This window comes from Chrysoperla carnea, chromosome 1 (genome assembly GCF_905475395.1).
Source record: "Chrysoperla carnea chromosome 1, inChrCarn1.1, whole genome shotgun sequence".
In the NCBI taxonomy this organism is placed as follows: Eukaryota; Metazoa; Arthropoda; class Insecta; order Neuroptera; family Chrysopidae; genus Chrysoperla; species Chrysoperla carnea.
This window is the reverse complement of record NC_058337.1, coordinates 70,877,694-70,894,261: the sequence shown is the minus strand read 5'-3', so window position 1 is coordinate 70,894,261 and position 16,568 is coordinate 70,877,694. Positions and strand designations below refer to the sequence as shown.

The window sequence follows — 16,568 nt, the reverse complement described above, 5'->3', positions numbered from 1 at the left end:
AATTTGTCGTTGTTATCAAAACAATCGCATTTTTTAACTTTATGACGTCATCAGAATCCAAAAAATTTAATTTTGCTCTATCACATCCAAATTTTATCCAATTTTGATAAACCAAGTAAAATTTATCTAGCTCTAATAGGTTTCAAGAATGTGGAGTCGTGGTCTCGGAATAAAGCACAATAATGATAGCTGCCGATAAACTGATTTTTTTTATAAAGTTTTCTGATCAGAGAAAGTCTTGCATGGAGTTTCCATTTGAGCCCGAATTGTGGCGACACATCTAAAACTAAAAAGTTGAGTACAATGTCATTTTTATTATCTGCATCCAAATTTCGTTACGAAATTTCAAAATACGAAGCGTAGCTTATATTCTCAGCTTATGTTTACAATTGTATAATCGATGTGTAGGTACAATACCGTTATCGATGTGTACAATAGCCTGATTTAAAGTCTCATTTTTTGAGCTAGCCAGTATATTCTTATTTGCGAATATATCTGTTTCAAAGTGTAAATAACCATTATATACATTTATATACCTACATATATTCATAATATTAAAAATGTTTTCAATATTGTATATGTAGACGTTATAAATACTATTTTTGTACTATGATAAACATTGCCAATGATTTTATAACATAAACGACTCAGTATCGTAGTATTATATTATGACTAAACCATACAACACATCTCATTTTAACTAATTGTATTGCAATATTATCTCCTCTAAAAAATATGCAATCCCGTTTTCTCATCCCAACATAATAATAATAATATACAAACTATCACAGAGAATTCAAAGAAAGAAAATTCAAGCATTCGGCTAGCTCAAAACACAGTCTTTAAAATATGTAGACACACTGTTAAGATTTTTTGGTAGTGTTCTTTGGTTTCGAAAAAAATGAATTAAGTTTTGTTAATTAATTGTTCAAGTGTTATTTTGGTGATTACTTTAAAATGGGAAGACAACAAACAATTTTAGTGAATTTAAAACGTTTAGATCTCAATCAACCATGGGGAATAAGTTTAGTGGGGGGTAGTGACGTTGGAACACCCTTAATCATAACACGAGTAAGATTGACAATTTTCAAATATCAAGTTTTTTTGAGGGTTCCATGCATAATAAGCGAGATCGAATGTTTGCTTGTTTTTGTACTATGACCCCATCATATGATGACAACTGTTTGATCTAGAAATAGGTAGTCTTGGGAATAGTGGATAGTGAAAGCTCATAAAAGTTACAAAAGAATTTGCTTATTATCCAGGAGATCAACGCTAACGTTAAGCCCAAAATTATTTTTCTTTATATTTCGAAGATTCTATCTAAGAAAATCTTAGCAACTATAATTATGCAGCTATATTATGCAGCTATAGCAACTATATTAAAAAAAAAACTTTAATTCACAGTGTAGTTTTGCCAAAATAGAGTCGTTGCCGTAAAAATTGTTTTTGAAATTTATAAACATATAAAGATAACAGGCAAAATTTCGTCATATCATTATCCGAATTAACATAAAAATTTTTGATTAAAAATTTTCAGAATTATTCATATAAAAAATTATCATAAAATTTTGAATGTATAGGTACTTAACTCCAGTCCAATTTTTTTTCCTTAATTTTATAAATGTAAAACTACAAAAAGGCTTTTTTTTTAATTTCTGCCTATACAAATATATAAGAAAAATTTTAGCCTTTCTGATTCATTATCATCAAAATTAGTACTAAAAAATTTTGGATTACCAAAAAAACTTTCATTTTCTGATTTCAAATAAACAGAAAACTTTTTTTCAATTATTTCCAAAATTTTTGAACTATTAATATAGTACCTATCTATACAAGAGTTTCACGAATAACTAATTAGAACAGAAAAATCGCACTCACGAAAAGCTGACGAGTTTATTATTGCCTATTTATTGTCTCTAATAAATGGATGAAAATTTTTTGAAAATACGACTTTTCTGGGCGCTATAATCAAGAAAAATATACTTATAGCTGGACCTTTGCTCGCATACAAATGCATGCATGTTCGAATTCTTAAAAATAATTGTATATGAAATGAAAACAGGTGGGTATTGGAACTCCCGCTGAAGGTCAACTTTATCGTGGTGACATCATTTCAAAGATTGGTGAATACGATTCCAGAGATATACGTCACGAAGATGCTGAAAATCTATTTAGGAACGCTGGTAACACAATTAGATTTGTCATACAAAGGTATGCTTCAGTATTTTAAAATTAGAATTACAATTATTTGTTGTGAATTTGATTCGATTCACAGAGACACCACTGCTCCAAGACAACCAGCTGTTTCAACAAGTTTATCATCGTCCAGATGTAGTTCAGCATTACCACCGTTATCGCCATTATCATTAAGTCCTAACCCATTATCACTAAATAATGCACTTGGAAGCTTAGGTTCACCGACAACGCCGTATCGATCACCAAGCCCTGCACATTCGTATAAAGAGACTTTACAACAGCCATTAGGTAAATACTTAGTTTTGTCGTTTCTATCGTATAATTACCATTTATAAAAAAATACGATAAAAAATACTTAATATAAAATTTTCCTTGACCTTCCGCAAAATTTTAGGTATATCAGTTTCGATTCCAAAAACTTTTTTACAAAGAACGTAAAAGCAGTTACAGAACAGCCAATGAAATAATTTCTGTTTGAAATAAAGCGGTTGTCAAAGATATACCCTTTAACAGATAGGTACATTGAGTTATTTACAGAATGCAGTATGGCTTGATTGTCTACATAGGCAGGTTTGTCAAAATTTGCAACGAAACAAGCTACACTCTTTTGAGTTACTTTACTGTAGATCCACGCGATTCGAAGTAAAGCTGAAGCTGAAACGAAATTTTATAAATTTAGGAAAAATAGACAGAAAAAAATTTATGTAATAATGTCCTATTTTTGAACACAAGGGCTAAAAACTTCAGAACCCAAGCAACTCCTCTATAGTCGAAAAAACTCAACCCAACCAACTCGTAATTACAACAATACTCTTGGTCAACAAAATTTTTGGTCTATTTTTTCCGATTACCAATGTTTTTAATCAAAATATAAATAAAAATTGATACAAAAATCAAACTAATAGCTCTTAACGGCAATCATAACGGCCATCTCTCGCGTCAATCATAAGATTAACATTTAGGCACATTTAATATTTAGCCCCGCTTAAAATTAGATATCCATTTTTTTTTCAGTTTGGACATTTAGCCATGATTAGCAGTTATTATTATCACTGCATTTAGTTTTTGTTTATTTATACATTTTTGCTAACCAAGACAAAGCGGCATGCAATATTTTATTTAAAAAATGTGCAATCGAATTAGTGTTACACCTAAATAAAAAACAAAACAACATTCCATGTCTTATTCTTTTATACCTTAAAAATTTTCTTAAGAGTCCGTCTCCTTCTGAACGTTAGCGATCAAAACGCCTATTATTCCAGGTTTGTTCGTCTTTAGTAGGTATGAATAATTTGTCCTTGTTCCATAGCTACAAACAATAAACTATTTAACCAAGAGTTTTATCGTCTACGAATAGAATTTCTTCAATTTAAAGATTTAATTGCAAGATATCGTGTTTCAAACTTTAAAGGTTTTAAAATATATTATAATATTCAAAATATATTAATTAATGTGCTAGAGCTTTTATCAAAAAGTGATATGATAGCCAAAAATAATGTATTCAAATTTTACAGATCATAATCTAGTCAAAACTAGATTAAATTTCTGGTAATAGCTTCGATAGTATTTCGAGATTTACCACTCATATTATTTAAAAGAATAAAAGTGTGTTTTGAACCAGTCAAATCTAACCTATTTTATTCTAAAAACTATAATTTCAGAAACTGTATAAGACAAAATATTCAAATTTTGCTTAATTTCGCATTTTAAAGTAATAGTAATAGTAATCTAGAAGATTCGAGTCTATCTATCAAATCATGCCTGTTTTAATTTTAAAAAATATTCTAGATCGGTAGTAAATAATATATCATTGTAAATAACATTTTTTGGGATCTAACATTTTGTTGCTTTCTTATTCAACCAATAACTATTCTATTTTTATTCTTTGTGTCTAGGAAATTTGCCGCACACAATATTTCCATCAATGGATCAAAATGAAATATATCTACAAACAATTTCTCCAAATCAGCCAGCACAGAATACAATGGACGAAAAAGCGATTGAAATTGAGGCAGTACTTAATCAGGTTAGATAATTGTAAATACTCATTTATTTTAATAATTGATATTTAAATTACATCCAGAAACAAAAAAAAAACTTATGATGGCTGAATGCCAACTTCGTAAAACAATAAATGAATAATAATAATTATTTATTTCTTCTCAGTAGAAAAAGTGTTGATTTTTACTGTATTCATCATAGGCAATTTGTAATACATTTATGTTATGTTTAGGTATTTTGTCGAAATGCATTTGAGACATAAATATCATTAAAAAAACCTTAACGACCTTCATCACAGTAATATTTTTTGGGGAAAGTGTTGTATGTTTAAATTTTTTTTAAGCAGAAACAAAAAAAAAAATGTATATCATATTTGTTAAAATTACATGACTGATTTGGCAAAATGCCCATAGTTACTTATGTATTTGATATATATATTATCAAATCTGGTGTGAGATACTCTCATGACGTCGATATTATTATTACATTGACTCATCGAAAAAGTTTATAAATATTAATTGAGATTTTATCTCATAAGATTTGGTTTTCCAGATATGTTTTCGGAATATTTTCCAGTATAGTTTTAGTAAATTTGAAGTTAAAAAATTAATATAATTTACTTGAGCTTCTACTTGTGAAAATATATTTTTTCCCATCGCTTCCGCACATACAAACTTTTAAATTTATATTTTATACTGTACTTTCGGAATGTCTTATTATATCAAGTATCAAAATATTAGGTATATATGGTATTCAGATTTGCAGACATTTCATCTTAGTTTCAAACTTATATGTTGATTAGAAGTGATTAGTGAGATTTGTTCCGTTTCCTTTTTGTTTGAATAGAGTAAAACCATTCTTCCCCATCTTTTTTGTTGTTTTCTTTAACATCTTGCTTTTTTCTACAATCGATTTAGTTTGTTTCAATTGTACCTACTCCTTTTTTATAGTCTCCAGGTTAAAATTATGATATTCAAATCCATGAGGGAAGAGCTGCGTCCTTTATTTTCTACATTGTTAACCACCTCGTTTGAATTTAACCCTATAATTAGCCTAGAACTACGATGCCAGGCTTCAACTGTGTTTTAGTACGCGTTGAATAAATATTTAGATGCATATGAAGATTTACGTGTGTATTTCACACAGTTTTAAACAAATCGAACCTGAGAGACTATTTCCAGGGGGGTAGCCAGGCTGTGCAATCAGGAAAAGCTCAAGAATAATCAAGGTAGGCTGTAACCACTATTATATATACAGGTACATCGTTACAGAATTCCTTAATGTTGTTGTAAAAAAATAATTTAAATTTTCTCAATAGCAGGACAAAGCTTAAAGTTTTTGTTCCATTTTTGTCGTGTGCCAGAAGGATATAATTGGTCATTTATTGATGGCACATAGAAAGTCGATGTGGATGGTTAATTCTCGTCAATACGAAGAAAGTTGACTCGCAAGTCAATGTGCTACAACCAGACGCTCTGACTGTCGCCAGCAAATCATAAGTTCCGGGGAATGCAGCTCGATGTTGAAAAATTATATCGAAGACAGATCAATCAGGCCTCTTTCTCTTTTGGATTTGTATAAATCTATTAACCACTGTAATTTCTTCTGATGATGGAAGTTGTAGACCCAAATGCTTTTCTCTTCGGCACTAGAAACTGCAATTAGGAGCTTTTAGTTTCTACAAATCTTATTTTCATTTCGTTCAAAATGCCATTCAGTGTTTCATAAATTATTACTGATCCACTACTAATGATAATGATAACCACCAAGTCTCTCAAACAGCAAGTCTCTCGCTGAGTGGACCTGAAGTAATTTATCACAGGATAAATATAGTTTCTTATACTTTGTTCATTGTTCTTACATTCCAAAATCCAATTCGAGTTTTCCATTTTAAGCCAAACACTCGATTACATTCCACACGGCAGGAGAAAACCGGGAAGACCTCGCATCACCTGGCGAAGAACCGTAGAAAAAGAGGCAGAACTGGAAGGCAAAACCTGGAGTGAAGTCAAGAGTCTGGCTAGCAATCGTGGTCGCTTGCGATCCTTTGTTGCAGCCATGTGTCCCCCTAGGGATTAAAGAAATTAAGTCATACTTTGTTCAAGAACACCATGAAAAATCTATATGTCTTGGCGTATCCTTTGCTACGGGCTTGATTATTCCACTCCTAGTGAACTTCAATAAAGTTCGGAAAAATAAATTAAGTTAAAATGGTTGTTTTTACTCATTAGGTACATGGAGGAGGTATAAATATGTATGAATATATTTTACAGAGTGTGATATTAAAAATGGGACATTTGGTGTGTGAAGATAAATTTCATGCTTTTAAATAAAAATAAACGATATATTTTAAACAGAAATCAAAACAACATACATATTTTCTTGTTGTGTTCTATTTCTAAAATATAATTTAGTTTAATTCAAATTTATATTCATCATGGTTTATCTTTCAGCATATTTTTGTTTGAGAACAGATTTTAATAAACATAGACACAAGAACGTAAGAAATGTATACATAGTCATTGGCGTGACTAGGGAGGAGCAAGGATGGGCAATGCTCACCCTTCGCAGTTTATTGCCCACCTTAGAGCAACCAGAAGTTTTCAAAAAATTTTTATTTTTTATTTTTATCTTTTTGCGCATTGTAACGATCGCAATTATCCATTTATCGAAATTGTTAAAAAATACAAGTAATTGAAAAGCAAATGTTTAAATGAGAACAATGTATTATTATTCAAAATTAAAAACGATAAAAATCGATTTTTTAGAGTTTCTTTGTTTCAACTTTGAGAGTCAATTATCTCAAGTAATATTTAAATATCTAAAAAAAATTATTTTTCCATAGACACTGACGCGACGGCTGCCCCCGAGAAATAAATCTCTAGCTACGCTAATTTGAACTGCCTAGCGTGGAGCATCTCCAAAACTCTTATTGGAGGACCCTGGTTTCAATTTCAATGTTTCTTGACATCAACAGTACCTATTTAAAAAAATCTTTTGTTTGAAACATTATTTGGAATCTTCCATATATTCCTCGGTAGGAACAGCTAAATATTTCTGCTGAATATAAAAATTCAATTCATATTTTTGTTTTTTTTTTTGGTTCTTCACCAAGATCAAAACTCAAAATATTAGCATTAATCATGGAATGTCTTGAATCCGATAAATATCCTCTGTCTATTGCTATCCATGATTGTCTGTAATCATACAATTAAGTAATATTAAAAGGGGAGGAAAACCTTGAAAGTGCTTTGACTTCTTGACGTACATACTATGCACTTTTTTATCCAACTAATTCCTATAGATCTCCGAAAATATAAAATAAAACGATCTTCGAAAATAAAACGATACAAGATATGCGAAAATATAATAGTACAAATGCAGCTTGATTTCTTGAATCAGTTCTTCCGAAAAAAAATTATTCTTTTTTGTAGAATTTTGTCGCTTTTAGCAGTTGCGTAGCTATCATAGAGCTAGGTGGTGCAGTGGAATAGGGCTCTGCAACCTAAAGGACTCCCCAAGCCTTGAAAAGAAAGGAACACTCAGCTCTCGAAAATAGCAAACCTCGAGCTTGCTCACAAGAATTTTTTTTAATGATGTTAAATGTTCATTAACAATAACAGTACTTCTAATTTAAGATTTTCAACATCAAAAGGTAAATAATGTTTTCTAAACTCAAGTTTGAATTGGTAAAATATGACCTATTATAGAAACTACTGTATCTTATTATGATATTTGAAAAAATTAAAGCGCACAAGCGATTGTGAATTTGACTGGGAATTTTGTTGAAAATCTTTTTTTTCCCGTTTATTGATCTAATCTGTATAATAAATATTTTATATTTTCAAACTTTTTTCTCTACGCACCTGGGCCTTTGACCAACTATAGCTAAGCCACTGTCTCAAAGGGGATTTTTATTAGGGAATTAGGTATAAAAAACTTTAAAATTTGATAAATTCGTAAACAGATAAAATTGGAATTATATTGAATTTCAACGAAATATAATTTATAGGAAACAAACTATAATTTATTTCATGAATTTTCCAAGAACAACAGTTGCATCGTAAATGCAAATAAGATCATCATTCAATTTTAATCTATTACACAGTGTCATCATAGAATTTTAATAATTATAAAACATGAAACAAATGTTAGATATTAATTTAAAATTTATATAAATCAAATAATTATCGATTTGAAATAAATCAAACATAAAAAAGAATTAAATAATTTTCTCAAAATTTGTAAACATTAATTACTTTCTATTTTTTTGGCATTAATATAAACGGCCAAGTAATGGAAATAGCTACAAAAAACCACCCACAACCTTTTTTTATACAAAAATTAATATTTATTTCCAAGTTTTAAAGTTTATATTGCTATCTCACAAAAAACATACATTTATTAAAATGTGTAAAACAAGGATACACAAATATATTTTCATTTTTGTCATTGCTGAAATAAAATAAATCAGGACGTGAGTGGGGAAAATTTTATTTTTTAATGAAAAATATTGAAAATAATTTCAGTCTCAAATATAGTGTCAAAGTTAAACACTTTGGCTTTTGGTATTTCATTCAAACGTTTAATTAAAAGGCATTAATACTATTCAGTGATAATGTTAGTGGGTCATACATATAAGGGGCATCCTTATTCAGGGGCACATTTACGAAATGGGAATAGTGATATAGAAGAATCAGCTGTTTATTGGGTAGGTCTCAGTGACTTGTTATTTTCTATAAAGATAAAAAATTCTTGAAAAATAAAATTTTTTTGTAACATAATTATTTTATTTTAAATTCTATAATTTGTGTAACGCTTCGTTATTTATTATTGAGAGAGGCATTAAGCTTATTATTAAAACAATTACGTCATTTTTGAGTGAGACTCGAATATCAATCACCAGAAATAACTTTTTGTGTGTTCAACATACTAATAACAGTCAGTTACAAAATAAAATTCATGCACTAGTAACAGCCAACTGAATGTTCTAAAAACATATTACTCCTACAATTTATTAAAAAACACAATGACCACAAATTATTTTGCGAAAAAATTTGTATTTTTAAATTTACAAAAAATAAATTAGCCTCAATAATTTGTTTTGATATTGAATAAATATTTATTGATATTTTCTTTTCAATTTTCAATTTTTGATACTAATAATAATAAAAGTAATATTATAGCAATAAAAAAATAATGACGAATTATTTAGATATGCTGGATAGATGCCAAAATAATTTCTGTGACTATGTCATACTCTGAATAATATTAGCTTGAAAGATTCGATATATGATACAGTAATTAAGTAAATTTAATATTTAACTGAATTCAAAAATATAATAGTATATACTATATAAACAAATCTGAAACCATTCTAAAAAGACCATAAAAATTAAACAGAGAAATGATTGTATTGAATTTAACTGCAGGCACATTACGAAAACAGATTTAGGCTCTTAAAAAAAGCAAGCTTATTTTCTTTGAAGTTACAGTTTAGCTCCTTTACCAGATTTTAATTGTTGTTTTCTGACTATCGACTATGACTGCATATGACTTGACTTCTAGTTTTGTAGTTAAATCGGGCTGGGTTTTGAGAAGCATGATCACAAAATTTGGAATTTCTCAATTAATAGTAGTGGAAATATTTATCATAGGCAAAGTCGTAGGGAATCAATTTTTAAAGAATTATCTGCCAGACTTTTTTTCCTGTATAATATTTACCGAAATGTTTAAATCTTAAATAAGCAAAGTTGTAAATTATTAATTTTGCTATTTAATCATATGATTATTGTATGCCCCTGAAACTACCAGCGGCTGGTATTCTACCAGCCAAAGTAGTCAAAGAAAATAAAGGTAGTCTGCCTGTTCAATCACCTGGGCCTCTTCTGTACACTTCGAGGAACAAGAACTTCAAGGAAGAGATTCTAGGCCTTTTTTAAATGTCGAGCCTGTCATTCCAATCACCTGGGTCTCTTCTCTATACTTCGAGGGACAAGGACATACCAAGAAAACAATAAGAATAAAATTCTCATTAACTTGAAAGACAGAAAAGTCTAATTTCACCGGTTTATTCAAGTTCCAGAGACTCCAGACCTTTTTTAAATGGAATAACCAAATTTGTAGAAAATGTTTACTATAATTGATCAATAAATAATACATTATAATAAATTGAGACAGAAAAAGGTAAAAAGATGCAGAAACGAAACAAGAGCTGGAAAGGGCACGGAGAAAACCCAAATTTATGAGCCTCATCCAAAAAAATCACTCGTTATAATAATATCGTTTAAATGCAAAGTAAAAATAACAGTATTTTGTCGATTAAAAACTTTTTATTCCTATTCTAGGTATAACATGTAGAAAGAGTCATGATACACATGATATACTCGCAATGTTAGTTCATTATTCACAATATTTCGTCTCGAAGAAAAAAAAAGAAAATCAACAGTTTCGATTTTATTCTGATTTCACAATGAAATGTATATATTTAAGGACACAAGTGTTTCAAGGCCTGAAGCCGATTGATCCTTTACAGCAGTAAATAATGTGAAATGATTTTGAAAGATGTTTCTAAATGTGTTTGTTATAAGTACAGGGTCTTTCATTTAAATTTCACCAGGATTATTTCTTTTGAACAAGTGTCTTGCCCAAACAATGAAATTGACCTTGACCTTCAGGATCGTTTAAAATTAATGCCATGCTCTTAAATTATAAGAGATAGAGGATATTTTCAAATTAAGATGTTATTTTTTATAAAATAGGAAACAATGCTTGTTGTTTTCGAAACAAGTCTAGTAAGTTCAGTAGAAAACGATTTTCGAAAAAATGTTTTTAGTAAATATGGGTAGTAATTTTTAAATATTTTTAAATTTTTTTGTTACCTTTTGTTTATTTTTGGATTTGATTTCTGTCGAATTTTTTAGGCAGGCTATTACTTTTTAATTTCAAAATTTGCTTACCAACTTGAGTGTTTATCCAAATAGAATAAGTTTCGAAAAACGATTTGCTCGAGATTTGGGGATTTGTATGTTATACAAATAAATTAGTTTCTAACACATCTTTAATCATATTATAGTTGAGCCGCCGATAATTCCTGAGTTTGTAAGATTACCGTTATACAAATTTGCTACGTTGTTTAGCGTTCTGGGACAAAACTGACATTCAAATTGCCATAACTTAATGTGTTCCTTACGACAAACTCTATGCACGTTAAAAAGTTGCAAATAAATATATGTAATTAAAAGGGCCATTGCAGCTAATATTTAATAATTTATTCTTATTTGTTGAATCTCTTCAATTAAATTATTAAAATACTAAAGAATAGCCTGGGCGTTAAGGTTACTTCAAATACGGAGCAAACCGCCCTTGTGCCGCTGTTACTAAAAATAAAAAAGTATAGGATGATCATAAAACTAGTTAATTTATTATTTGGAAATAAGGTCTAATAAAATTAAACGTATTTTAATGAAATTGCCAGCACTGAACTTCAAATTTTTAAATTGTCTTCACCTATTTTTGTTTATATTAAATAATGCAGACCTATTTTTAATTTTCAATTTATTAAAACAACAAACGGTTTAGTAGGAAAGTTAGTAAACAAAATATTTAATAAAATACATTACAAATACAATTATGTCATTTGACAACAAGTCATTAAAACGTTTCATAGGTCGCTATAAATAAAATACTCATTAAAATTGAAATACATTTCACAAATTTACTGTGACTTCGTGTTCTCACATTTATTTTTTTAAGGAGTTCATACTTTAAGAAATGTAAATATCAAAGTAATTTATAAACCTGCAAATACATAGGTAATGCTCTAATGGCTCGTAAAATCGACAGAAGCCGCAAAAGCCAGTGAGTATACTCTATAAATCAGGAATGAAATGTTCGAAGTAATCGGGGAAATTAAATTTGCCTCCGCACCCACCATTTTTAGTTATCTTGCCTTAAGCCGTATAGACATTTATCAGAATAATTTTCTATTCTGAATGCAAGAAACCACAACTCTCCAAGTTTATCAGAAAAACAAGTGAAAATATCCAATTGACTGAGTTAATTGTTGAAATATCATGTATAGACAGTGTTGATTCCACAATCGTTTGTTTTTTGGGACTAAACTTAGTATACTTTGATATATTTTATATATACATGGTACAAATGGTACAAAAATTCCTTAATATTATATTTGGAGGAAATATACCTCTAAGTATATCTCTAGGAACTTTTTTCCGTTAAATCAACGAGTTGTAGTTTCATGAATTTAGTAGAGAAAATTATTCAAGAAACAGTTTTAGTGATGTGGGGTTAGCACCTCTGGGTAAATTTATCTTTTAAAGTAATTTTCTTATCTAAATACAAAACCATGCAAATCTATAGGTAAAATAGGAAAAATAGTTCTAAGATAAGAACGAGCAATGAATTTTATTTACTCAACTACTTCGGTTGGGTCATGTTACAAAATTTTATCTCATTACACTAGAGTTTTTGTTTTCCCACATTACTCTTCTGTACTAAGTTTCTCTACCAATTTTATCTGGAAAGCGTAAAAATGCCCACCCCACTTTTAAATCTTTCGGCCAAGTGACACGCAGACTTGTGCTAAAAAGAACTATAAGGCATCTCTGTTACTTCTCTTAAAGCTTCTCTGTTACTTCCATGACGCCTTCATGTTCAGAGTTGGTTTGCTTTCAAATGATTGAGTGCTTGTTTTGCGACTAAGCTTCTTCACAATCAGATCAAGTAATTAAGATAGCTTCTAGTGGTGTATATGGCGTGCATGGGCAAACGTGGTTTAGTGACAACCTAACCATAGTGACAACCAAAAATACGAGTAAGACCGAGAGACAACATTTTTTTTCTACCTATTTCATTACTATAAGAGAAACTGAGATAGGTAGACGAATCGTATACCCGTTTCGCTTCCTCCTCTATGAGTAATGCGGTCTTGGATAAAGGGACATACAAAAAGTTTATGCACCCAATAAAGTTATAACAATGGTGGCTTTGACTTAAAATATCTCGTCTGGTATATGGGGTATTTGTCTCCACACCTTTATAAAGTATTATATAGAATTATTGAGTATTATACTAAATTATCAAAGATATTCCCTTGTGGAAATAATTTCTTCCGATAGTCTAATTAAGTCTTGCAGTGTTCTGAAAAACAATTCTAGAAGAATAAGTAAATCTAAACAATTCTGAAACATTCTGAAAAAGTATGAAAAGATCTATGTAAAACCTATTAAGCAGTTTGAATGACGAATGCATTTTTTACAAGTATTTAGACTCTTCTATAAGACTTTTTCGGAATTAATCAGAGATTTTATGAAAATTTAGCTAGAGTGAGAGTAAGATTTTTTCAGAATTAATCAGTAAAATTTAAAACATTTCAGATTTTCGAAAAATTAATTATTGTAGATTTTATCATATTTAATATTTATTCTCTTTAAGGAATATAAAAACATGTTAGGAAATTGACTTTTCCCGACCTATTATTCGCTCTGAAGAAAAACCAGAACCACAGTGATTATATATTTCTTTCAATTTCAACATATATTTTTTTTCTCGGTTTTTCAGGAGGCAATAATTCTTTAGGCAATAAGAGAACTCCCTGTATATTGAATATACAATCACTCTGGTTTCTCTTCAGATAAGTAATAAATAATTCAGAAAAACTCTAAATAATTTCCTGGAAAATTTTTGTGTATTCCTTTTGGCCTCCAGGGAGAAATATTCATAGATTCTAAAAATAAATTTTATAAAAACTAGGGTAGATCCATTAAAATATTATTGGCAATTGGCTGATTCACGTTAGTATATTAAAAATACTACATATAAGTTACATTAGCGTCGGATTTAATTTTTTTGTACCCTAGGTTTTTATGACAAATGATGCCCTAGATTTCCATTTGAAGTAAAATACTTAACAATATTTAAGGGACACTTTAGCGGCTGAAATATTGTTTACTTCACTTTAAAATAGCGAAATTCCTGATAATATAGTCAAAAGTTACATAATATCAGTATCCAATAATGCTGCAATAAGAACATATTTTTTATTTAATATTAATTCAAAAATTTATTAACTAATTAAATGTGTCTGATATTATTGACTAAAAGATAATTATTTTTAATTTTGTAGCCATATCGTACAACTCCACTTGTATTGCCAGGAGCTAAAGTCAAACATGAACCAGCACCCACTGAAAGTTATTTAAGACATCATCCGAATCCATCAATGCGACAAGGACACTATTTAGATCATGAAACGATTATGAAACAAAAAGTAGGTGTCAATTAAAAAAAAATTATATTTTATAGTTTGCATTAGGTATACGACATATTTTTTTATTTTTAAAAGGTTGCTGATAGTGTATTGCACAAAGTTGTTGGAGGTGATGGAACTGTTGGAGGAAAGCAGGTAGGTATTAAAAATTAATTAAACCTTTGAATCTAAATACTTAAATCTGTTTAAAATTTAAATTTCTATAGGTTGTGCACAAACAATTCAATTCGCCAATTAATTTATACAGTGAACCAAATATTGCCAATACTATCAGACAGCAAACAGGAGTTACACCGTGAGTATATTTTAAATCGATTAAATCTGGTATAATTAAAAAAAACCATCAAAATTAGTTTCCAGGATCGTTTTTTGAAAAAAAGGCCAATCTATGGTAACGTTGAACTTGGCTTTAACTTTCAGAGACTCAGATTCATAAGTGATAAGATATATAACATTATAAATTATGTTCTTTATAAAAAATGTTCCTTATAAAATTTTTTTTCTTTATATAAGGACCAACTATATAGTTTAGAGTGTTCTTCTTTAATTAAAATAAAAATTATCATAAAATATTCCTTTTGAACCCTACAAAATTTGTCTAGACATACACTTTCTTATAAAGATACCTACAGCCACTTTTATTCCGTCTTTTTTCATTATTAAATGTGCTCGGTGAATTTGGAGCATCGACTTCTTGATGAATCTTGCACAATCCCCACCTCAGAAAGCGCTGATGTAATATATACTTTTATTCGTTATGTTGTTAAAGGATTAAGAAGAACGCAGTATTTGATCCAAGTCGAAGCGAAACTTTAAAAGCTCTTCAAGAAGAGAACTACATATATGAACCGGTTCAAGCTGTATCAAATCCAGTTGTACCAAAAGTATTTACACCACAACACCATTCGAATCGAGTAATACCAGCAAAGGTAATCAAACCCTGTTGAATTCTTAACATTTTAATATTCATTGTTGAATACATTGGGTATTTCGATAATAATAATTGGGATTTAACCTCCGTTTTTTTGACATACGCCCTATCACAGAGGCCACTCACATCATTATTTATTAATCTTTATTTTATATTAAATTACATTCATATTTTAAATTGTTCACACTACCGCTGTCTGGATTCGAACCCTAAGTATTTCGAATAAAGTTTTAAATTCGCCTCAATGCCTAGATCAATTTGTTTGTATTGTAAGTATGTATTGTCGAACCAAGTGGCTCAATTGATTAAAATGTAACCTATTCCGTTCGCTTTATGCCTAGTGTAGCGGGTTCGATTCCCGCCGTCACATTAAAATATAATTTCATTATTAGTTGAAGGTGTACTCAGCCTCTGAAAATAATTGAGGAGATGATAAATGAAATTATCAGCGGAAAGGTGGTAAAAAAACATAATGGTATCACAATGGGCCTTATGGTCTAAGTGTGTCTTTCATGAGAAATCAATATAACCTAACCTAAGTACTTATTTTTCCTACAACGTATATTCTCTTGAAAAATATGTTACTCGTTGCTAACTTGGTGACTGTGAAACATCATTGTAAATTAGATCAATCAATGTGATGCAGATACATTAGTTCAATTTATTGTATATAATTTAGCACAATGTCAAATAGTGCACTAAATACCAATCACCATCAATTAAAATACATTTTAACATACTCGTAACATTACAATATTGAGAAATGTGTTCTAATTATTTCAAAATTTTTATTATTGTTACAGAAGCCAGTACCTCCACCACAAGTAAATAACACAAATCCATATGCAAATTCAATTGGAGGTGATTTTGACTCCATTCAACAAAGTGGATCCTTTAAACGTTTAATGCACAACGTTTTAGGTCAAACAGATTATTAAATAAAAACATTAATTATACAGGCTAAGTTCAGATACAACGTCAGAGTAAATCAATTCAATTAACTAGAAAGACCTATTACCATCCCGAATTTAAAGAATAATTAATGCAAATAAAGCTTCCATTAAAATACTCGGTTTAGCTTACGCTATCTCTTTCACGTTGTTTTTACGATGATTATGTGTGTACCGAATAAGATAAGTGCTCTCG

The 16,568-nt window shown here is 29.5% G+C and overlaps 1 protein-coding gene across 1 annotated transcript; it reads left to right on the top strand.

Moving 5' to 3' along the window:
- The first annotated feature begins 820 nt into the window (after window positions 1–820).
- On the top strand, window positions 821–16,419 carry LOC123305208 (PDZ and LIM domain protein 7). The gene is made up of 9 exons (XM_044886856.1): window positions 821–1,071; window positions 2,066–2,214; window positions 2,279–2,487; window positions 4,095–4,225; window positions 14,348–14,491; window positions 14,567–14,626; window positions 14,698–14,786; window positions 15,261–15,420; window positions 16,226–16,419. The coding sequence occupies exons 1-9, from the start codon at window positions 958–960 to the stop codon at window positions 16,358–16,360; spliced, it is 1,191 nt and encodes a 396-aa protein (XP_044742791.1). The 5' UTR covers window positions 821–957; the 3' UTR covers window positions 16,361–16,419.
- Window positions 16,420–16,568: the final 149 nt, after the last annotated feature.